Below are 25,746 nucleotides of genomic sequence, written 5' to 3' on the forward strand. Positions count from 1 at the left end.
CCCATGTACAAGAATACAACTACTATAATACTGCCCCCTATGTACAAGAATATAACTACTATAATACTGCTCCTATATACAAGAATATAACTACTATAATACTGCCCCCTATGTACAAGAATATAACTACTATAATACTGCCCCCTATTGACAAGAATATAACTACTATAATACTGCCCCCTATTGACAAGAATATAACTACTATAATACTGCCCCCTATGGACAAGAATATAACTACTATAATACTGCCCCCTATGGACAAGAATATAACTACTATAATACTGCCCCCTATGTACAAGAATATAACTACTATAATACTGCCCCCTATTGACAAGAATATAACTACTATAATACTGCCCCCTATTGACAAGAATATAACTACTATAATACTGCCCCCTATGTACAAGAATATAACTACTATAATACTACCCCCTATGTACAAGAATATAACTACTATAATACTGCCCCCTATTGACAAGAATATAACTACTATAATACTGCCCCCTATTGACAAGAATATAACTACTATAATACTGCCCCCTATGTACCGCATACAACTACTATAATACTGCCCCCTATGTACCAGAATACAACTACTATAATACTGCCCCCCATGTACCAGAATACAACTACTATAATACTGCCCCCTATGTACAAGAATATAACTACTATAATACTGCCCCCTATGTACAAGAATATAACTACTATAATACTGCCCCCTATTGACAAGAATATAACTACTATAATACTGCCCCCTATGTACAAGAATATAACTACTATAATACTGCCCTCTATGTACCAGAATACAACTACTATAATACTGCCCCCTATGTACCATAATACAACTACGATAATACTGCCCCCCATGTACAAGAATACAACTACTATAATACTGCCCCCTATGTACAAGAATATAACTACTATAATACTGCTCCTATATACAAGAATATAACTACTATAATACTGCCCCCTATGTACAAGAATATAACTACTATAATACTGCCCCCTATTGACAAGAATATAACTACTATAATACTGCCCCCTATTGACAAGAATATAACTACTATAATACTGCCCCCTATTGACAAGAATATAACTACTATAATACTGCCCCCTATTGACAAGAATATAACTACTATAATACTGCCCCCTATGTACAAGAATATAACTACTATAATACTGCCCCCTATGTACCAGAATACAACTACTATAATACTGCCCCCTATGTACCAGAATACAACTACTGTAATACTGCCCCCTATGTACCAGAATACAACTACTATAATACTGCCCTCATGTACAAGAAGATAACTACTATAATACTGCCCCCTATGTACAAGAATATAACTACTATAATACTGCCCCCCTATGTACAAGAATATAACTACTATAATACTGCTCCTATGTACAAGAATATAACTACTATAATACTGCCTCCTATGTACAAGAATATAACTACTATAATACTGCTCCTGTGTACAAGAATATAACTACTATAGCACTGCCCCCTATGTACAAGAATATAACTACTATAATACTGCCCCCTATGAACAAGAATATAACTACTGTAATACTGCCCCTATGTACAAGAATATAACTACTATAATACTGCCTCCTATGTACAAGAATATAACTACTATAATACTGCTCCTATGTACAAGAATATAACTACTATAATACTGCTCCCTATGTACAAGAATATAACTACTATAATACTGCCCCCTATGTACAAAAATACAACAACTATAATACTGCCTCCTATGTACAAGAATATAACTACTATAATACTGCTCCTATGTACAAGAATATAACTACTATAATACTGCCCCCTATGTACAAGAATATAACTACTATAATACTGCTCCCTATGTACAAGAATATAACTACTATAATACTGCCTCCTATGTACAAGAATATAACTACTATAATACTGCCTCCTGTGTACAAGAATATAACTACTATAGCACTGCCCCCTATGTACAAGAATATAACTACTATAATACTGCCCCCTATGTACAAGAATATAACTACTATAATACTGCCCCCTATGTACAAGAATATAACTACTATAATACTGCCCCCTATGTACAAGAATATAACTACTATAATACTGTCCCCTATGTACAAGAATATAACTACTATAATACTGCCCCCTATGTACAAGAATATAACTACTATAATACTGCTCCTATGTACAAGAATATAACTACTATAATACTGCTCCTATGTACAAGAATATAACTACTATAATACTGCACATTATAGACCCGCACCCGGCTGTTCTGCAGCATTAGGTAGATGGGACATTCTGTTCTTCGCTGGTGTTTTCTGTCCTTAGACTGTCCTTTACATCATTCACCGGTTCTGTGACTGTTGTTTGCCCGATCTGCTATTAGTGCCGCGGTACGCAGGGAGCGGGTGGAGTGCAGATTACTGCTGACGGCCGCCCTTCCTGTTCAGATTAGTAAGAATGTGGATGACTGATATGTAATGGTCTAATATCGTCTGCAGCGCCTGGCGGGGATGCGGATGGAAAATTGGTAGTTTTAATTTTTTAAAAAATCCAATAATACTTTTTTTTGTTTGTTTTTCTGTTGTGACACATTGAAGGGCCCCGTGCCGGAGAGCGCCCCCCCCCCCCCCCCTCATGCCGGTCAGCGGCCCCATGCCGGACCCTCTGGCGTCAGAACACTTTATGTGCGAAGAGAGTTTTTTAAATTTAAAATAGTTTAATTCCAAATTCTGTAAATGTTCTTCTCTTTATAGATTTGTATATATCGGTCTCTGCGGGCTTCCGGTTTTGTTTCCTGGCCCGGGCATAGAGCTAAGGGCCTGCCATGTCCCGGGCATAGAGCTAAGGGCCTGCCATGTCCCGGGCACAGAGCTAAGGGCCTGCCATGTCCCGGGCACAGAGCTAAGGGCCTGCCATGTCCCAGGCGAGCGGGCGGCTGCACACTGTAGCTCTGCAGCAGGGGCTACATCATCGCAGCCTCACTCTTGCTCATCCCCAACCCCTTCCGCCTTACCTGCTCTTCTTAGATTCAGCTCTATGGGCTCTGAATGGGTCAAGTGGGCGGTCCCCACCACTCACTATCACGGTGTAGGGTCAGAATTGACAGTGAGCGGTAGGGACCACCCACTTGACACATGCACAGATTCCGGGGCTGAATCTAAGGAGAGCCAATGTAGGGAAATGGAGGTTAGCCTGTGATAGAACCGGCCAGGTGAGTGCTGCAAAGCTATGCCACCAGCCACACTGACATGACAGATGCACTTTAACCCCTTCACGCCCCAGGACGTGAATGTACGCACCGGCTGGGAAGGGGTTTCTACAATTGGACATAAACTCACTTCCTATAGAGGACACAGGCACAAAGTCTAGGCCCAAGGAAAACACAGCGGTAGCCGGCTGTGACCAACCTCCCGCTGCAACAGCGGGGATCAGCAAGAACACCGATCCATGCAGTTAAACCCATACCTGCTGCGATCTATGATTGTAGCATATAGAGGAAGGGCACTCCCTCTGTGATGTTATTGGCCCGCACCCATGTAGAGGACTGATGGGATGCAAAGTCAACCTGGCAATGGCTTCTGGGTCTGCCATGACCTGTGATCGCCGTGATAAGTATTAATGCATTGCAGTACAGAAGTACTGCAATGTATTACTGCAATGTATTATAGGTCTGCAGGTTCACGTCCCCTACGGGGAAATAAAAAATGTAAAAAAAATATATGTAAAAAAGTTTAATATATATTTCCTCTCTTTGTTTAAAACAGGATTCAAATTTAAAAACCCTTTGTTTCGGTATGGTCACATCAATAACATAAGTGAATACACTCTTTATCTCGCGTGCCAAACGCTAAAAAGAGACAAAAGGCTATTTTTGTTTATTTTGCCTCCCAAAAGAAAACAATTAAAGTGATCAAAAGAGCCGTATATACCCCAAAATGGTACCAATAATATGAGACCGTAGGAGGGCTCGCCACACAAAAAACAAGCCCTCATACGGCCTTGTCCATGGAAAAAACTAAAGTTATGGCTTTTGAAAAGTGGAGATGAAAATCCCCCCCCCAAATTGTTGTATTGTTGGGCCCAAAATAGGCCGTGTGACTAAGGGGTTAAAGGCGTTGTCCAGAATTAGAAAACATGGCTATTCTCTTCCCAAAGCAGCGCCACACTGGTCCACAGGCTGTGTGTGGTATTGCAGTTTAGTCCCATTTGCTTTAAATTAAACTGCAGTACCAGACACGACCCGTGGACAGATGTGCTGCAGTTTTTGGAAGAAAGCAGCGATGTTTCTCCCCGACAAGACGATGCTGAAAGAATAATGCCCTGAAGAGTTAATGAGGAACACGTTCAGTGTTTGTCTGCTGATTACATCATAATGTCTTTTTATCTATGTTGGTTTATTCGCTAGCATTTGCTTGAAGATCCTGCACTGCCCTTCTGAGCTTGTGTTTTATATACAGCGGCTCATCTGAAGAAGCAAAGCTGTAGTGTAAAGTATTGTGGAGGGACAAAGCAGTCACCTGACCCTCTGCGACAGAGCAGGGACACCAGTAAATGTTGCCGCTAAGGCTCTGTTCACATCTGTTGAGAGCAGGAACATCTGATCGGCACTAGTCTGACCCCGCTGACTACAATCCCTCTAGCTTCTGTCCTGCCATGTGGAGTACATAAGAAGTGCGATCTCCTCTGTAATCGTGTGACTCCTCTATGCAGAGGGCACAACAAGCTCAGCTCTGCTACATCTGTGGGGAGGGCGTTGATCACAGCAGAGCTCAGTGCACACAACAAGCTCAGCTCTGCTACATCTGTGCGGAGGGCGCTGATCACAGCAGAGCTCAGTGCACACAACAAGCTAAGCTCTGCTACATCTGTGCGGAGGGCGCTGATCACAGCACAGCTCAGTGTACACAACAAGCTCAGCTCTGCTACATCTGTGCGGAGGGCACTGATCACAGCTGAGCTCAGTGTACACAACAAGCTCAGCTCTGCTACATCTGTATCTGTCAGCAAACAGGTTAAGCTTGCTGGTGTGGAGAGCTGTAGGGTTTCAGCATCTGCGTCCCACCTGCGCTGACCGCTATTTTGGAAGTATGTGCGGAGTCACCCCCCCCCCCCCCCCCCCCACCAACCGCTGGTGGATATACAGCACCGACGATCCTAATAAAGGGGGAGATCAGAACATACATGTCTGTCGCTGTCCCGGGGCGCCGTGCCTGTGGCAAAGTGCGAAATGGTGCCCCCCCTCCTCCCCGCAAAGTAAAACCCTCTATTTACAGGTATTTAAAGTGCCAAAACACAAGATACCAACACATATCTGAGCCCATAAGTGGTGGCCCCAATAATATGTACCCCCGTCAGTGGCCCAAGTAGCAATAATGCCTTCTTAATGCCCGCTGTAGTATTAGTGACCCCTGTAGTAAGTGACCCCACCTATAATTGCTCCCATAGTAATAATGACCCTGTGGGTGGCCCCAGTGGTAATAGTGGCTCCCATAGTGGCCCCAGTGGTAATAGTGGCTCCCATAGTGGCCCCAGTGGTAATAGTGGCTCAATAGTAATAGTGCCCCCCCCCCCTCCCCTACATACTTGCTCCAATAGTAATTAATTACCCTGTTAGTGCCCCAGTAGTGATTTCATTCCCTAGCCTGACGATGGGGCGATATCCTGAAAGCTCTCTATAACATCATGCATTTTTGTTGGCCAGTAAAAGGTTTCCTATCTACAGGATTACTGGGAATGATCTCCTTATGGAGACTGATAGGCCGTGCAATGCTCCCTGGGAAAAAAGTATGCAAATGGCGATGGAAGAATGTCTCAGTAGCGCCGCCTCTTGGAAGGTTCCTTGTAAGCGAATGTCTGAACTGTTTATCTTTATGAAGACTCCGCTTCGGTTTGTATCTTTCCTCGTGGTTCAAATTCTGTTGGAAAGCTATAGCTTCCAGTAGGTGGCGCTGCGGAGGCCTGTTGTTGGGTGCGCTCCTCTCTGGCGGATGGCGTGCGCGCCCTGCAGGGATCTGGGGAATGCTTAGGACTTCTTTATCTTTTGCAGGGAGGATTCTGTTTTTCTTGTCACTCCAGGAATTGGTTGTTGTGTAATTTATGGGGTCTGCTGACCTGATGCACCTTGTGGGAAGATGGAACATTGCCTCTACAGCGCCACCTACTGGACTTGCAGGAGTGCTACCTGCCATGTCAGAGCTTTTAACAAGCCTTGTAACAATGACTGGGAATATAACCATCCCCTTCCCGACGGGCGTCAGAGGGCTCTCACCAGCCAAGTCTGAAACCCCCAAAGCGGCTGTCTGCACGGTGATCATCCCCTTCTGTAGAAGACCCCGGTTTGGGCTCATAATTCCCACTCATTGTTCTTTTAACAAGCCTTGTAACAGACATTGACTTGCAGGAATGCCTCCTTCCAATAGGGGGCGCTCTAGAGTTTTTGATCGATCTTTCCATTTGCATATTTCCCAGGGGAGCTTTGGTGGCCTTATAAGTCCCCTCACCTTTTAGGTGCTCTCCCCAAGGAGACCCGCTCCACACCCCGAACCGTGTAGGAAGATGCCCCGTGTTCTCCTACAAGGAGGTGTAAACTGCTCCTCTAGTTCTTCATGCAGCTTTTGATCACAAGCGGCAGAAGTTCTTTCACTCCTCTAGGCTGTGTATTCGGGCCCCGTGCTGTCCGTGTACTCCAGGCATCACACGGACCCGTCGGCCAGACACACGGACGTTCTTGCACATGGTCCATTTGTACAGACGAGACTAGTGCATGCAGGATGCAGGGTCCATTGATGTCAGACTCCCGTCCCATGGCTGCCTCAAAACCGCCCTGATCAGGAAGATCTGGCTGGGAGGATCGAAAGTTGGAAGTTGCCCCCAACCTAAATCTGCCTGGTGCCCCCCTACAAGTTGGTCACACATGGGTAAGGCGGCCATGCCTGCCGATCGCAAGAAGAGGGAAATCACGCCCGGAACTCCCTGAACCCGCCACAGTGAGGAGGAGCTTTAATGCTGAGCGCGGACTCGGGATCAGTGGGGGGCCCAGCGGTTAGACCCCCAGCGATAAGACCTTTATCACCAATCCTGTGGCTAGATGATATCCTTAAAGGGATAAGCCTCTTAAAGGGATAAGCCACCCCCTATCCTGAAGCGGCTCTTCTGCTTACTGCCGGCTGCTGGGTTCCTCGCGGTCGTGGCAAATCCACTGGAAGAAGATGCGCTGCTTTGGGTCACTCGCTTTTCTGGCCAATGAAGCCCCCCGTTCTGCATTCCGTCCGTAGACCCTCATGCAGCATATGAGTGGCCGGCCCCTACTAGGGCTATAACTGGGGTCCTCCACTGGGGACCCCCCGAGTTACCCAGAGCAGAGTTGTGGCCCCCATGCAGAGAAGATCGGATCAGATTTGTGTAATCTTCGTAAAAATTGTAACTCGCCGGATTTACTTGGGCAACAAAAGTAAAAAACATAGAAAAAAATCGCCCTCGCTCCAAATAATGGCATCCGTGACGCGTCCTCGTGAGAGCGCCTGCAATGCTGCATCTAATCCTTTCTGCGCTTCCTAAACCCATGGAGTGCCGCCCCTGCGGGCACAATGAGGGCGGCCATCAGGCGGTTGTCGGGCAACTTTTCAGACCTAGAAATCTGCTTTGTTGGAAACCTTAACCCCCAAAACACCACCTCTGCATATACTGCGTGTCAGTCTTTACAGCAGCTCTTGCATTCTATTCCTGAAGTCGGTTTGTGCTATAGACTGCCATGTATGAAACAGAGTGAGAACTGCTAAAAGCCGGCTGAGTGAGTTTGTCTCCAGCGCTGCCGGCAGCCGCCCGTGGGACGCGCAGATTCCTCGCTGTCACTTGATGCTGCAGTTGTGACATCAGCGAATTCCAGCACCTTTTTTCATGGGAGCCAGACATGACTTCATGGGGAGAGCGCCGCCGCCTTGTAGCCATTTAAAACAACTTGTGGCGAGATGACGAGTTCTTTTCAACCGGAATCCCCCTAAATAAGCAGGGCAGACGCCCAAAAGTCCCCACCAGTCGCCAGCCGGTCTCGTTTGCTGATGTCATTCATAGACAGATGTAGCAGAGCTGAATTTGTCAGGGATTTGCTCCATTTGTACACTTCCCGGTAATGCCGTAGGTCTACCTACTCAAGTTATAGTTGGCTCTGCTACATCTAACAAACTGAGCTCTGCTGCATCGTTGCATGGAAAGTGCGCTCCCCGAACCGCCTGTAAGTTAAAGGGATGTTCTGATCTTAGACATTTGTATCCACAGGATACTATAGATGGTTCCCACCTCTGGCAGCCGCTCCTGCCGCCAGGACCCCCCGCCCACCCCGGCTGTCCGCTGGTCAGGAGTCGTGGAAGCGGCCAAGCTGGCCATCTGACGCTGTTCTGTAACTCCTGCAGCTCAGCGAGCCATAGCGGTTCTGTAACCCCAGGACTGCGGAGATGGCGCGGCTCGCTGTTCTACGCTGCCGCCGTGACTCCCATTCACCCCGGCTGTTTCTGTGTCCCATCCGCCGCGGCGAGCAGAGGAGTATTTTCATTGCCGCCACAACGGGCCGAGTAGGGAATACCCCTCCTAACCGTGTTGTAAACCTTGCAGATCCCTTCCTGTGTAAATGAAGACGTGCCGCAGGTTTCTAGTTCCTACTTCATTTATTCCCAGTTTCCATGACCTCTGCTTGCTGTCAGTGAATAGCAGCTTTCTTTGCATTCAGAGGCTGAAAACCAGCAGCCCCCCTCCCCCCCTAATACTTCTCACAGCGGAGGTCACTCGACTTGTTCTAGGGGATTGTCTGGACTGGATACATCTGATCTGCGCTGCTACATTGTAACAAGCCATCAGGACAGGTAAGATGTGCTGCTGCTCTGTGTGTTTAGCTCACAGAGCATGTTCTAGACAGTCCGGGTTCACATCCACATTGGAGGCTTCGCTCTGCTCCTCCGGCGCAGATCCATCCGAAAATCCATGAAATGACCCTTCTAGTCAGTGGGACTTGTTTCGGCGCCGTTGGGTTCCGTCATCTGATGCCTCCAGCCGGGCAGGGATGTCATAAAGCGGCAGGAAAACGGGATTTTATGTGGCCCTCGATGTTCAGACACAGAAGGAGCCGCTCTGCACTTTGCCCGGAGGACGCAGCCAGCGTTTGGCAGAGGGGACGCGCCAGCACAGGGAGCCATCTTGGATTGTGAGCTCTGGGGCACCTCCACACTCTGCTCAGCAGGTGGCGGCACAGCTCTGCCAGCCCTACCCGGGCCCCCAGCCGCCCGCCAAGGTAGGAAGCCGTGGTTTTCATGTGCGTAAAAATAATGCAAGAAGGTTCCATTGATTCCCTCCGCCTTCACGCGTCAATATGCAGTGAATCCGTACGTATCGCGCGTTCACAGCGGATTTATGTGCGCCATTGACTGTAATGGCAATTTCCGTCCGTAAAAGGACATGCTGAAAAAACGCACAAATGCCCGGCGCCGATCAATGGGGGTTACGTATAATACGCAGAGTGCTGATGTGGCCCTCGGTGAAATTGAGTTTGACCCCCCCCCCCCCCCCACCCAGCAATAGGTGATAATAGTCTAATTGGTGGGTGTGCTGCGTCCCCCTCACTCCGCAGTGGAGCGGTGGTCACTCATGCGCGGTGCCGCTCCATGTATTACAATGGGACTGACAGAAATGGCGCTCTGCTATCTCCGCCAGCCTCGCTGGAATGGATGGAGCCGCACCGTGCTTGAGTGACCCCTGCGCCATGCAGTCTTGTCCTCACAGCGGCGTGTGGAGGAGATGGGACCCCCAATCTCAGGATCAGAGGGGTTGCAGCAGCAGTGAGACCCCCACCGATCACTATTATCACCTGTTGTATGGGTAGCTGATCAGTCCGTTGTGGTTGAGCCCCATTAACGCTGGTGTGCCCATTCACTGACAGCAAGCAGCAATCTTGAAAATAACGAGAACTTGAAAGTCTGTTAGAAAGTTGCAGTTATTCTACATTATTAAGGCTTATTGAAGTAAAATTGGAATATCGCCCGGTCCTCGCCTTCCAGAGACCGCAGGAAGTCGCATCCATTCCAGCGCCGGGCGTTGGCAGCGAGATTTGTGAATACCTTTCTCCAACACTTGGATGAAAGTATGTGAGGGGGGCGCAAATTGGGAAACGAAGGGCCATTCACATCGTGTCCGTGAGCCGTCGCTACTTCTCGCTGACCGCGCACCGACCCATTAAAGTACATTGGTGCATTCAGACGGCAGTTTTTATGTAAACCCGTAAAAAAACACAAATTGCAGCGCGTCCTGGATTGTGCCGTATTAATGGATCCGTGAAAATCCACAGCGTGTTGGCAGGAGACACAAATGTAAAAAGAGAAAAGCGTAACAAAAATGCGTGCAGCGCAGTCCTACACGCCATAAGAGCGGTCTGCTTGTCACACATGTGAATGAGCCCCACTCACCTGATGTCCCCCAGGTGCATCACGGAGGGCCGCCACCACTCCAGACCCAGGAGCCGGCCGGGGTGTCATGTGCCAATGCTGAAGCTTTGTGATTGGCTGAGCAGTCACAGGTGCAATAAGCATCATGTGACCGCTGCAGCAGCGGAGACGAGCAGCTGCAATCCACCATGGAACATCTGACCGGTCAGGGGCCTCGGACCTCATTCACACGGCCGTGCTTGTGGTCTGTAATACGCACATCGTTTTTACATATTACGGACTGAAATTGCCCATTTAAATCTATGTGATCGTGGAGCTCCGCAGGAAGCGTGCGCGGTCCGGTTGTGTACATGGAGCTCCGCAGGGAGCGTGCGCAGTCCGATTGTGTTCGTGGAGCTCTGCAGTAAGCGTGCGCAGTCCGTTTGTGTTCATGGAGCTCTGCAGGGAAAGTGCGCGGTCCGGTTGTGTTCGTGGAGCTCTGCAGTAAGCGTGCGCGGTCCGGTTGTGTTCATGGCGCTCCGCAGGGAGCGTGCGCGGTCCGGTTGTGTTCATGGAGCTCCGCAGGGAGCGTGCGCGGTCTGGTTGTGTACATGGAGCTCCGCAGGGAGCGTGCGCGGTCCGGTTATGTTTGTGGAGCTCCGCAGTGAGCGTGTGCGGTCCGGTTGTGTTCATGGAGCTCCGCGGTGAGCGTGCGCGGTCTGGTTGTGTTTGTGGAGCTCCGCAGTGAGCGTGCGCGGTCTGGTTGTGTACATGGAGCTCCGCGGTGAGCGTGCGCGGTCTGGTTGTGTTTGTGGAGCTTTGTGGTAAGCAAGCAGTCTAGTTGTGTTCATGGAGCTCCGCAGTGAGCGTGCGGTCAAGTTGTGTTCATGGAGCTCTCCGGTGAGCGTGCGGTCCAGTTGTGTTTGTGGAGCTTTGTGGTAAGCGTGCAGTCCGGTTGTGTTCATAGAGCTCTGCGGTGAGCATGCGCGGTCCGGTTGTTTTCATGGAGCTCCGCCGTGAGCATCCGGTCAAGTTGTGTTCATGGAGCTCTGTGGTGAGCGTGCGGTCTGGTTGTGTTTGTGGAGCTCTGTGGTAAGCGTGCAGTCCGGTTGTGTTCATGGAGCTCTGCGGTGAGCATGCGTGGTCCGGTTGTTTTCGTGGAGCTCCACAGTGAGCATCCGGTCAAGTTGTGTTCATGGAGCTCTGCGGTGAGCGTGCGGTCCGGTTGTGTTTGTGGAGCTCTACGGTAAGCGTGCAGTGAAGTTGTGTTTGTGGAGCTCTGCGATGAGCGTGCGGTGAAGTTGTGTTTGTGGAGCTCTGCGGTGAGCGTGCGGTCCAGTTGTGTTTGTGGAGCTCTGCGGTGAGCGTGCGGTCCAGTTGTGTTTGTGGAGCTCTGCGGTGAGCGTGCGGTCCAGTTGTGTTTGTGGAGCTCTGCGGTGAGCGTGCGGTCCAGTTGTGTTTGTGGAGCTCTGCGGTGAGCGTGCGGTGAAGTTGTGTTTTGTGGAGCTCTGCGGTGAGCGTGCGGTGAAGTTGTGTTTTGTGGAGCTCTGCGGTGAGCGTGCAGTCCAGTTGTGTTTTGTGGAGCTCTGCGGTGAGCGTGCGGTCCAGTTGTGTTTGTGGAGCTCTGCGGTGAGCGTGCGCGGTCCGGTTGTGTTTGTGGAGCTCTGCGGTGAGCGTGCGCGGTCCGGTTATGTTTGTGCAGCTCTGGAGTGAGCGTGCGCTGTTCGGTTGTGTTTGTGGAGCTCTGCGGTGAGCGTGCGCTGTTCGGTTGTGTTTGTGGAGCTCTGCGGTGAGCGTGCGGTCCGGTTGTGTTCGTGGAGCTCCGCACTGAGCGCGTGCGCAGTCCGGTTGTGTTTTGTGGAGCTCTGTGGTAAGTGTGCAGTCCGGTTGTGTTCGTGGATCTCTCCGGGAGCGTGCCGTCCGGTTGTGTTTGTGGAGCTCTGTGGTAAGCGCGCGGTCCGGTTGTGTTTACTAATGAAGCCAGGAGGCTGCAATTGGTCCTTCTTGAATTTTTTATTTTTGAGCACGTGAAAAACCAAAGTGATTCCGCGTGCGAAATAAAGTAAAACACAAGAAAGACCAAGTATGCAGTAAATACGCACAGCCTGCGTCCATGAAGCTGGTAAAGTGCAAAGAACCGCGTGGATGAGACGCACAAACACATCACACGGCATTGAAAACAATGGGAAACGCTTGCCGATCCTCCACCGCAGGCGAAAGCCGTGCCGAAGAATCACAACTGTACTGAAGTGATGGGAGGCGCCTCCCACCCCCGGTGCCTTGCGTGTTCACGAGCGCCATATTGGGCCAAGGGTCGCAGTCTGATGGGATTGTTCCCAGCAGGAGAAACCAAGTAATCCTGTAGATAAGAGACCTTCTAATGGCCAACAAACATACATGATGTTACATCATGCACATACATGATGGCCAACAAACATACATGAGCTTTCCAGCCGCTCAGGGTTCTTCCTCCGGCTTCTGAGGATCCTGAGCGGCTGGAAAGCTCATGTATGTTTGTTGGCCATCATATATGTGCATGATGTAACATCATGTCTTGTTGGCCATTAGAAGGTCTCATATCTACAGGATTACTTGGTTTCTCCTGCTAAGAACAATCACAATTTGCTCTACTGGCGACACCGGACCAAACGTTTTTTCAGTTCCCGGCCTGATATCGCGCTCATCCGTGTCTAGGAAGCCCTAATTTGTTACTTTGTGTCCTACCCAGTTTTCAACCACTTTTTTCTGCATGTCTGAAAATCCCTTTAAATTGGCCTAGTTATTCCCAGCTGTCAGAGCAGCGTACATCCCACCACATCGCGTCTCCGAGTGTATTCTACCAGTAAAGGGGGACTCCACCATGCACAATGACAACGCTGTTTGAAGTGGGGCTGGCCAGTGAGCAGAAGATCAAAAGGGAAATGTAGGTGGGGCTTAAAATGTTGGACTCAAATGTAGAGATGACGGGATGCAGAAGACATTAAACAGCCGACGGGCAGCAGAACATGCAGGAAGCCACATCTGGAGCCGCTGATGCGCTTCCATAATGTAGGGGGCGCTGCAGGTCCTAAACATGTCACTAACAGGATGATGTTGTACCCGAAGCCTGAGATGTTGGAAACCTTCATTAGTCCCACGCATAACAACAAGGCAAAACACAACTAGTAATTCGGCCGCGGCGCTGATAATATGTGTACAGCGCTGGCAGCGCCTCCGCTCAGCTGCAACTGGATCACAAAATGCTGCAGCTGCCAAAAAGATGAAGTTCACTCGGGGGTGAACTCTGATGTTGTGCTCTTCAGTGGAGGAGGGGAAGTCGCCAGTTTTCATAGTGAATGTTAGATTTTAGGGTGCATCAGTTTACTATTATTGATATGGCACCAACATGGACCAGAGCGCTGTATGCAGATCACAGCTACACCAATCCCTTCCACTCCCTCCAACCTAATATCCTACTAATCCACTTAAGTACGGGGACAATATCCCAGATCTCCATGCAGAGGTGGCCTCGCATCAATGCCAAGATCCTGTGGTCCAGACATCTCCAGAGCTGCACTCAGAATTCTGCTCTTTGCAGAGAACATGCTTCATTTGGAAGCTCAGTAAGGAATCAGAGGCTGTTAACCGGAGGGTAGGCAGAAAAAGAATATAATGGCCCATGTGATGAAACAATTCTGGTAGATCTCATCCATCTCTGCGTGTCGATCTGCCACCTCTCTGGTCCAGACAGATGGTTAAGTGTATTCTGCCAAGCTGAGCTCATCAGTATCCATTCCACTGCTCTTCACACCAGTACCGGAGGGGTCTGTGATGTCACTTGCCCTTCGGAGGGGTCTGTGATGTCACTTGCCCTTCGGAGGGGTCTGTGATGTCACTTGCCCTTCGGAGAGGGGTCTGTGATGTCACTTGCCCTTCGGAGGGGGGTCTGTGATGTCACTTGCCCTGCGGAGGGGGGTCTGTGATGTCACTTGCCCTGCGGAGGGGGGTCTGTGATGTCACTTGCCCTGCGGAGGGGGGTCTGTGATGTCACTTGCCCTTCGGAGGGGTGTCTGTGAAGTCACTTGCCCTTCGGAGGGGTGTCTGTGAAGTCACTTGCCCTTCGGAGGGGTGTCTGTGAAGTCACTTGCCCTTCGGAGGGGTGTCTGTGAAGTCACTTGCCCTTCGGAGGGGGGTCTGTGAAGTCACTTGCCCTTCGGAGGGGGGTCTGTGAAGTCACTTGCCCTTCGGAGGGGGGTCTGTGAAGTCACTTGCCCTTCGGAGGGGGGTCTGTGAAGTCACTTGCCCTTCGGAGGGGGGTCTGTGAAGTCACTTGCCCTTCGGAGGGGGGTCTGTGAAGTCACTTGCCCTTCGGAGGGGGGTCTGTGAAGTCACTTGCCCTTCGGAGGGGGGTCTGTGAAGTCACTTGCCCTTCGGAGGGGTGTCTGTGAAGTCACTTGCCCTTCGGAGGGGTGTCTGTGAAGTCACTTGCCCTTCGGAGGGGGGTCTGTGAAGTCACTTGCCCTTCGGAGGGGGGTCTGTGAAGTCACTTGCCCTTCGGAGGGGGGTCTGTGATGTCACTTGCCCTTCTGGGTCCGGCAAGGAAGCCCTTTGTTGTGATGCTAAGTCACCAAGTTACAAGGTGATGTCTGTTATATCCCCCAACCATTTGTATCCCCTCCTGGGTCTGATATACACAACCCACACATTGTGGCACGGAGCGCTGATACTGTTACTAATCAGAGGAGGAATTAATAATGGGGATTATGGGTCATCTGAAGGTCACAGCCCAACAGCGGTTATATTATCAGAACAGGGAGTGTACCGCGGACCCCCTGCATTCACTCCGGTCACTGTGCGACCCCCAGAATCACATCTGTGAAGCTAATCATCTGTCACATTATATAATGTTCGTGATATGAGATATGCCGGCCGTGGCTCCCCTATCAGAGGGCCTCCTGGGGAAATATGGCCGAAATGTTAATTGGGTTTCCATCTGTAAGATCTGTGCATGTACTCCGCTGCCCACCAATGATGTAAAAAGGATTAGAGGAGAAGGGACCCCCTCCCCAAACATTCAGGCCTCTAATGCCGCCATACCCCTCAGTCCCTTTTTTCACATAAGTGTTTTGGGCTGCCCATCCTTTTTGCAGTAGGGTTTCATTAAACCTTTTGCAGTGGCCAGTTTATTATCACAACATAGCTTGTTTTTGTTGAGAAATTAGCTGATTATTTGGTACAAGAGGAGAGACAGAGGGAGACTTGGCTGTCAGGCCGGCCTCACTGACGGATCTCCTACTGAGACTCAGACTGCAGTTTCTCTATACAGTGGTATGTAGAAGCTGCCAAAGACAAACAGGCAACATTTTGAGCTAAATCCTATTGTAAAAGTGATTATCAGTCCGTAATACTTGAGTCTTGGTGTCCCTTCCCCCACCCTCTTTACACTAAAAGGTGCCTATCATTTTAAAGAGGTTATCTAGGACTTGAAATCCTTAGGGCCAGTCATCAATCTCAAATTGAAGAGGGTCTAATTCTTTGCAATCCTTTTTATCAGCTGACCTAAGGGCCTACAGCTCTTCATCTATCTTCATCTTCTTCATTGCTTACTTAGCACAGCGCCGTACCTGTGGTAGTGGCTGTTCCTGGCATTGCAGCTCTCATGTTAATAGGACTAATCTGTAATACCAGACACAGCCACTAACAAATGTCTGGCGCTGTGCCTGGTAACTAGTGAGGATGATGTGCTGATCGGCAGGGTTGTTGGTCGGAGAGGCCATCAGTTTTGTAGGCCCAGGGATAGGAATTATATCAGTATATGATAGCGGTTGAACCCCCGCTTTGTCCCGACACAAGATGATGAAACATATGGAATATTTGAACTAATCTCGGGAAGATCCGTGTTGATCAGCTGATTTTACATTTTGTCCTTCAGACGTCTCTGACCCTCCTCATCAGATCACAGAAAGCCAACGCCTGCGTCCCGGCGAGATCCGTCCTCCGTTTTATTTCTAGTTTTGGTTGTTTTTATGAGATCATCAACTGTAGGAGAATGTTCTTGTCCGACTAAAAGCTGCCATGTCTGTGCCCCACACTGCTGGAAGTCATTTACCCCTTCCCACTCCACGATGCAGGTTTAGGTCCTGGCAGGGAACTTGCGTCCTATGGGTGGTGCTTGCTCAGAAGCTGAGGCATATAAAGGGTTAACAGAGGGATGGGTGCGCCCTCTGTGATGTCATTGGCCCCCCGCTTTGTAATCGTGGAGGGCTGGTGGGTTGCCATGACAACTGGACGCCAAACAATGACCTTTGGGTCTGCCATAGCTTGTGATTGCTATTAATGGTGATTTAATACATTGCAGTATGGAAGTACTGCAATGTATTGTCATAGCGATGATAGAATCGCAGGTTCAAATCCCCTATAGGGACATAAACAATGTAAAAAAAAGATGGAAAAGAAAAGCATAAAAAATAAAAAAAAACACCTTTTTCTGCACTTTCCCTTCTCTGTTTAAAAAATAAAAATGACAAAAACCCCTTCTTATTTGTTATGGTTGTACATCCATAATGACCCGGACAATCCATTGGACTTATTATCCTGTGTGGCAAACACTGCGGGAAAAAAAATTAAAAAACAAAGTCAAAATGCTTGTTATGTTCATTTCGCCTCCCAGTTAAATCACAATGTAAGTGATCAGAAAACCCATATCTACCCCAAAATGATGCCAACAAAAACTACAACTCGTCACACAAAAAAAGAAGCCCTCGCAGAGCTCCGGCCACGAAAACATTAAAGGTTCTGGACATTAAATGAAGCAAAGCAAAAACAAAAAAATGTGGGGATTGTCCTAATCGCAGCGACCTGCAAAAAAACGTATCGCATCATGTATGCTGCATGATTAACGCTGTGAAAAAAAGGCAGAATTGATGTTTTTGTTTTTTTTCTCCCTGCCCTCCAAAAAAGATATAACAAAAATGATACAATACAGTTTATATACGCCACAAATAGTGCTAATAAAAACTACAGCTCGCCGCGCAAACAGCCCCCCTCGTCCGGCCGTGTCAGGGGAACTATGAAAGACAAGTGAAGATGAAAAGCTCTCAAAAATCATTGCATCCTTGGGACCATAATAGGTCCTGTCACTGAAGGGTTAAAGGGGAAGCCTGACTGACAACCCATTCTATACACATTATTGGTTATTGTAGGAAGCCCCTCCCCAGAGGAGCAGAAAGCTGCTGAGTATTCGTGCTTCCCTCCCTGCTTAACGCGGCTGCCCAGCTAAATGGGCGCCCATGTAACCCCCTATTTCCCTGCAGGTTGATCCCGCCAGCGTAAAGGGGTATTCCCAAAACTGACTTTTATCCATAGGATAAGTGATAAGTCTGATTGTTGGGGGGTCTCGCCTCTACATCCCCCATGATCCCAATCATGGAGGGTCCCTTTCTTCCTTACTGCTCGCTGCTACCTGCAGACTGAATCAAGCAGCAGCCGGGAATATGCGGTGTCACTCCATTCATTTCAATGGGGCTGCCAAGGTACAAGCGCTCTGCTGTCACTGGCAGGCTCATTAGAGAGGCGCTGAACATGTGCCACCCCCGCCCCATTCAATCTCCTCCTTACTCCAGCGAGTGCAACGAGAGGGTCATGGGATCATCCCGATCCACCAGATAAGGGATCGCTTGCTGATCAGTGCCGGGCTGACTGCTGGAATCCCTGCAAGAACGGCGCGGTGGCCCAACCTGCGCACTACTGCTCCATAGGACTGATGGAGATAGCAGAGTTTAAAGGGGTTTAAGCAGAGTTTAAAGGGGTTTCCCAGGGAACTATTATTGCTAACCAATCCTGAGGACATCAGTAGCTGATTGGTTAGGGTCTTCCGCTCGGGACCATGGTGCATCAGCTGATAGGCTGCCTGCTGTCAGCACTGCTACACACAGGGGTTGACGCGGAAGTTGCTGCTCCGAGACTTGTGTACTGGCTGATTCTTGTAACTGCAGACTAGGGTCTCATTAGGGTCTGGAGCAGCAGTGGCCACGCTGTACCCATGTGTGTAGTGACACTGACAGTGGGCAACTGATCAATGATTGACCGGGTTGTCAAGCGATGGACTGCGGCCGATCGGCTATAAATGACCTGCTGTGTTTCTCCAAAAATAAGACCCTATCTTATATAGATTTTTGCCCCGAAAGAGGCACAGGGTCTTATTTTCAGGGGGGGAGGGGTGTGTGTGTGTGTGTGTGTGTGTGTGTGTGTGTGTGTGTGTGTGTGTGTGTGTGTGTGGAAGGGGGGGGGGGGGGGGTTCTTATTAAGCAGGAGTTGGCCAGGTCCCTCCCACTGGTTTTCGGAGCTCTGGCAGTCTTGCTTCAATCATCAGTGGCTCAGAGAAAATTGAAGGCAGGAGTTTGTAAAGTGATGGCTTTGATTGGCTGAGCCGTGGTGCTCAAGAACCAATCAATGCAGCGCTCGAGGAACCAATCACAGCTATCAAGTTGAATGTCTGTGATCGATTCGTTGAGCGCTGTATTGATTGGCTCAGCCGCGGCGCTCGAGAACCAATCAGAGCTATCGCTTTTTCGAGGCGGGGTTTACGATCTCCGTTACCAGGAAGTTATGTTATATTGGCTGCTGAGCACTGAAGCAAGAGCGCCGGAGCTCCGAAGACCAGCAGAAGGGACCTGGCCAGCTCCTGCTAGGTAAATATTGCTTTTTTTTTTTTAAACTGGCGTGGCTAGGGCTCATTTTCAGGGTACGTCCTACTTTCAGGGAAACATGGTATATATCCCTGGAACACCCCTTTAAGCATTCAGTAATCTATGTCAGTTCCATTGAAATGAATAGAGCAGCTTTTGACCACCATTCTTAGATTAGTGGGGCACCAGGTATGGCCTATAATACTTCCATGAGCCATCCCCTTTAACTTTAGCAAGCTGCTACTTCACATGTTACGTGGCTGAGGAAAATGGTGCCGCCTTCAGCTTCCGAAGGCCTCCAGTGCTTGCAGGCTCTCTATAAATGTTATTAAACCTCTTCAGGCCTCCAAACCTCCTTCTAGTGAAGAACCGTATATAATAGAGGGGAGGGGAGGGGGATGCAGCTGCAGTTTCTCATAGTAAACTGTATGACGGCAGCAGCAGGTGCAAACATCTGATTGGCTGAGAGCACAATTTGGGTAACCATCTGCTATCTCTCTCTACAGGTTGGATATAGGTGTTGAAGAAGCAGAATATCCAGAGGAAGCGATCCTGGAACCTTGTGGGATACAAAACAATTCCGGACTCCGTGAAGGTCTCCCTTGTGTTTGCATCAATGATCTCGGGAACTTATTAATAGTCACTGAGGAGTTTCCAAGCTGCTCAAAAAAATGAGGACCTTCAATCTGGAGTGCCACCCTTAAGTCCAGGATGACCACAGACTGGAGCACAGACAGCGCCGGGATTTACAGCAATTTGTGGATTGAAATCTCTACTGCACCAAAAATTTGAGCTTTTCTATTCAGAGTCTCGGCAAACGGAAACGATGGTCGCTTTAAAGCACCGCAACCTGAAGCTGTTCACGCTGGCGTTGGCGCTTTTCGCCATTACCATCATGTCGTTCCTCCTTAACTACACCCAGAACTCTGGGCTTGTCCTGTGGAAACCTGAGAAATACTTTAGGTTCCCGGGGCCGTTCTTTCGCTTTATGACATCCGTGCGGCGGCCGTGCAGCTGTGAAGCCTGCGTGTCCGAAACGGACATATCCACTTGGTTCGATGAACGGTTTAATCACAGCATCCCTCCATTACTAACGACACAGAACAGTATGGTGTCCGACAGCACATACAAGTGGTGGACGGTGAGTGCGAAAGAGGGCAGTGCTATACTGCATTGGTGGCACATAGGGGGCAGTATTATAGTAGGTATATTCTTGTACATAGGAGCAGTATTATAGTAGGTATATTCTTGTACATAGGGAGCAGTATTATAGTAGGTATATTCTTGTACATAGGGGTCAGTATTATAGTAGTTATATTCTTGTACATAGGGGGCAGTATTATACTAGTTATATTCTTGTACATAGGGGGCAGCATTATAGTAGTTATATTCTTGTACATAGGGGGCAGTATTATAGTAGTCATATTCTTGTACACAGGGGGCAGTATTATAGTAGTTATATTCTTGTACATAGGGGGCAGTATTATAGTAGTTATATTCTTGTACATAGGGGGCAGTATTATAGTAGTTATATTCTTGTACATAGGGGGCAGTATTATAGTAGTTATATTCTTGTACATAGGGGGCAGTATTATAGTAGTTATATTCTTGTACATAGGGGGCAGTATTATAGTAGTTATATTCTTGTACATAGGGGGCAGTATTATAGTAGTTATATTCTTGTACACAGGGGGCAGTATTATAGTAGTCATATTCTTGTACACAGGGGGAAGTATTATAGTAGTTATATTCTTGTACATAGGGGGCAGTATTATAATAGTTATATTCTTGTACATAGGGGGCAGTATTATAGTAGTTATATTCTTGTACATAGGAGGCAGTATTATAGTAGTTATATTCTTGTACATAGGGGCAGTATTATAGTAGTCATATTCTTGTACATAGGGGGCAGTATTATAGTAGTTATATTCTTGTACATAGAGGCAGTATTATAGTAGTTATATTCTTGTACGTTGGGGCAGTATTATAGTAGTTATATTCTTGTACATAGGAGGCAGTATTATAGTAGTTATATTCTTGTACATAGGGGGCAGTATTATAGTAGTTATATTCTTGTACATAGGAGGCAGTATTATAGTAGTTATATTCTTGTACTTAGGGGGCAGTATTATAGTAGGTATATTCTTGTACATAGGGGGCAGCATTATAGTAGTTATATTCTTGTACATAGGGGGCAGTATTATAGTAGTAATATTCTTGTACATAGGAGCAGTATTATAGTAGTTATATTCTTGTACATAGGAGCAGTATTATAGTAGTTATATTCTTGTACATAGGAGCAGTATTATTGTAGTTATATTCTTGTACATAGGGGGCAGTATTATAGTGGTTATATTCTTGAACATAGGAGGCAGTATTATAGTAGTTATATTCTTGTACATAGGGGCAGTATTATAGTAGTTATATTCTTGAACATAGGAGGCAGTATTACCGTAGTTATATTCTTGTACATAGGAGCAGTATTATAGTAGTTATATTCTTGTACATAGGGGGCAGTATTATAGTAGTTATATTCTTGTACATAGAGGGCAGTATTATAGTAGTTATATTCTTGTACATAGAGGGCAGTATTATAGTAGTTATATTCTTGTACATAGAAGGCAGTATTATAGTAGTTATATTCTTGTACATAGGGGGCAGTATTATAGTAGTTATATTCTTGTACATAGAAGGCAGTATTATAGTAGTTATATTCTTGTACATAGGGGGCAGTATTATAGTAGTTATATTCTTGTACATAGAGGGCAGTATTATAGTAGTTATATTCTTGTACATAGAAGGCAGTATTATAGTAGTTATATTCTTGTACATAGGGGGCAGTATTATAGTAGTTATATTCTTGTACATAGGGGGCAGTATTATAATAGTTATATTCTTGTACATAGGGGGCAGTATTATAGTAGTTATATTCTTGTACATGGGGGGCAGTATTATATTAGTTATATTCTTGTACATAGGAGGCAGTATTAGGGCTTAGTCAGACGGGCGTTTTTAGCCGCGATTTGCGCATGCGCATGCGTCCGGCGATTTTATAAAACCATTGCTTTGCAATGGTATCGGACACATAAGCGCTTTTTATGCGCTCGTCCGATAAATTATAGAACAAAAAATCGCAGATCGCACCTATCTGCGATCTGCGATTCCTGTTCTCTTCTGTATATGCGCTCAATGGGGCCGACGGCAGCAGCGCCGACCCCATTGAGAACATATAGAAGACAAATCATTCTTCTCTGCCACAGCTGTAACAGCTGTGGCAGAGAAGAACGATGTTTGCCCATTGAATTCAATGGAGCGGCAATACAGCCGCTCCATTGAAAGCAATGGGCTGCCGGCGTGCGCGGGGTGAATTGTCGGGAAGGGGTTAAATATATAAGCCCTTCCCTGCAATTCATCCTAAAATGTGTTAAAATAAAAAAAAAATGGATACTCACCTTTCCGCTGCAGCCGGAGTCCAGCCGCAGCCGCTGTCAGTTCTCCTAAACTGCTTCTCGGCACTATTCAGCCGGCAGGGCTTTAAAATCCCCGCCTGCTGAATGATCTGCCTCTGATTGGTCACAGCTCTGACCAATCAGAGGCTGAAAACAATCACACACCCATTCATGAATTCATGAATGGGTGAGTGACTGCTGCCTTAGGGGCAGGTCTGACTCACATCCATTCATGAATTCATGAATGGGTGTGAGTGAGGCATGCCTCTGATTGGCTCAGCGCTGAGCCAATCAGGGGGCAGGTCTGACTCACACCCCCTCCACACCCATTGCAGGACGGCCGCGCGGAGCTTCGGCTGCCGGCAGAAGATGAGTATACAATTTTTTTTATTTTAACACATTTTAGGATGAATTGCAGGTAAGGGCTTATATATTTAAGCCCTTACCGACAATTCATCCCGGGCTCGCCCGCAGCGCATTGCTTTCAATGGAGACGGCTGTATTGCTGTCTCCATTGAATGCACTGCGCTGGACAGCTCCGGCCCGTTTCTAATGAAACGCGGCTAGGAGCAGATTTTCGGGCGATTTGCGGGCGACTTGCGCGCACCGGTCACGCGATTTGCGGATGCGCATCCGTCATGCGATCCGCAAATCGCGCGAAAAAACGCCCGTCTGACTGAGCCCTTATAGTAGTTATATTCTTGTACATAGAGGGCAGTATTATAGTAGTTATATTCTTGTACATAGGAGCAGTATTATAGTAGTTATATTCTTGTACACAGGAGCAGTATTATAGTAGTTATATTCTTGTACACAGGAGCAGTATTATAGTAGTTATATTCTTGTACATAGGGGGCAGTATTATAGTAGTTATATTCTTGTACATAGGGGGCAGTATTATAGTAGTTATATTCTTGTACATAGGGGGCAGTATTATAGTAGTTATATTCTTGTACATAGGAGCAGTATTATAGTAGTTATATTCTTGTACATGGGGAGCAGTATTATAGTAGTTATATTCTTGTACATAGGGGGCAGTATTATAGTAGTTATATTCTTGTACATAGGGAGCAGTATTATAGTAGTTATATTCTTGTACATAGGAGCTGTATTATAGTAGTTATATTCTTGTACATAGGAGGCAGTATTTTAGTAGTTATATTCTTGTACATAGGAGCAGTATTATAGTAGTTATATTCTTGTACATAGGGGGCAGTATTATAGTAGTTATTTTCTTGTACATAGGAGGCAGTATTATAGTAGTTATATTCTTGTACATAGAGGCAGTATTATAGTAGTTATTTTCTTGTACATAGGAGCAGTATTATAGTAGTTATATTCTTGTACATAGAGGTAGTATTATAGTAGTTATATTCTTGTACATAGGAGACAGTATTATAATAGTTATATTCTTGTACATAGGGAGCAGTATTATAGTAGTTATATTCTTGTACATAGGGGGCAGTATTATAGTAGTTATATTCTTGTACATATAGGGCAGTATTATAGTAGTAATATTCTTGTACATAGGGGGCAGTATTATAGTAGTTATATTCTTGTACATAGGGGGCAGTATTATAGTAGTTATATTCTTGTACATATAGGGCAGTATTATAGTAGTTATATTCTTGTACATATAGGGCAGTATTATAGTAGTTATATTCTTGTACATAGGGGCAGTATTATAGTAGTTATATTCTTGTACATGGAGGACAGTATTATAGTAGTTATATTCTTGTACACAGGGGGCAGTATTATAGTAGTTATATTCTTGTACATAGGGGGCAGTATTATAGTAGTTATATTCTTGTACATAGAGGCAGTATTATAGTAGTTATATTCTTGTACGTTGGGGCAGTATTATAGTAGTTATATTCTTGTATATAGGAGCAGTATTATAGTAGTTATATTCTTGTACATAGGGGGCAGTATTGTAGTAGTTATATTCTTGTACATAGGAGGCAGTATTTTAGTAGTTATATTCTTGTACATAGGAGGCAGTATTTTAGTAGTTATATTCTTGTACATAGGGGGCAGTATTATAGTAGTTATATTCTTGTACATAGGGGGCAGTATTATAGTAGCTATATTCTTGTACATAGGAGGCAGTATTATAGTAGCTATATTCTTGTACATAGGAGACAGTATTATAATAGTTATATTCTTGTACATAGGGGGCAGTATTATAGTAGTTATATTCTTGTACATAGGGGGCAGTATTATAGTAGTTATATTCTTGTACATAGGAGGCAGTATTATAGTAGTTATATTCTTGTACATAGGGGGCAGTATTATAGTAGTTATATTCTTGTACATAGGAGGCAGTATTATAGTAGTTATATTCTTGTACATAGGTGGCATTATTATAGTAGTTATATTCTTGTACATAGGGGGCAGTATTATAGTAGCTATATTCTTATGTATAGGAGCAGTATTATAGTAGTTATGTTCTTGTACATAGGAGCAGTATTATAGTAGTTATATTCTTGTACACAGGGGGCAGTATTATAGTAGCTATATTCTTATGTATAGGAGCAGTATTATAGTAGTTATGTTCTTGTACATAGGGGGCAGTATTATAGTAGTTATATTCTTGTACATAGGGGGCAGTATTATAGTAGTTATATTCTTGTACATAGGAGCAGTATTATAGTAGTTATATTCTTGTACATAGGAGCAGCATTATTGTAGTTATATTTTTGTACATAGGGGGGCAGTATTATAGTAGTTATATTTTTGTATTATGGGGTGGGGGGGCAGTATTATAGTTTTAGTTCTCTTCTGTCTGAATATTCATCCACGTTGCGGACTTTTGTTAAGTGTCAGTAGCGTTTTTCCTGTTCTTTTTCCTATACTTCCCTTCCATTATAGCTCTTCTCCTCTCTACCTTCCTACCGGTCATGTCGCTGCTCTCGTCTCCCTCATTATGGTGTTCTGCAGGGTGGCAGGAATCGTCATGTCATATAAATTGGAATGTGAGATGACGTTGTCACTATAGGTATGAAAGTAACTATTATAAAACTCGGCATCCGCCTCCGCTGTGACTTTGTCCTTCGCACCGGCACGCTCGCAGTACAGTCTCCTTATTTTCCTAATTGGCTGTCGTCAGCGGCACCGTGGACGGATATACTTGCAGGTGTAGTTTCGTTTAGTTTTTTTCTCCCCGTTATTTCATGTAATGCGGACATATGGAGGCGGCGGAAGATTCCTGT

General features: G+C 46.6%; 1 protein-coding gene across 3 annotated transcripts in view; it reads left to right on the forward strand.

Annotated features, from left to right (window-relative positions):
- ST3GAL1 (ST3 beta-galactoside alpha-2,3-sialyltransferase 1) overlaps positions 1-25,746 on the forward strand; it is a 142,167-nt gene that overhangs the window by 81,685 nt on the left and 34,736 nt on the right. For all 3 annotated transcript variants that reach the window (XM_066578766.1, XM_066578768.1, XM_066578767.1), the window contains one exon: positions 19,592-20,226. In XM_066578766.1, the coding sequence (XP_066434863.1) occupies positions 19,912-20,226 (315 nt within the window). In that variant the 5' untranslated portion in view covers positions 19,592-19,911. The remainder of the gene's footprint in view (positions 1-19,591; positions 20,227-25,746) is intronic.

The sequence above is a fragment of the Eleutherodactylus coqui genome, chromosome 9 (genome assembly GCF_035609145.1).
Source record: "Eleutherodactylus coqui strain aEleCoq1 chromosome 9, aEleCoq1.hap1, whole genome shotgun sequence".
Classification (NCBI taxonomy): Eukaryota; Metazoa; Chordata; class Amphibia; order Anura; family Eleutherodactylidae; genus Eleutherodactylus; species Eleutherodactylus coqui.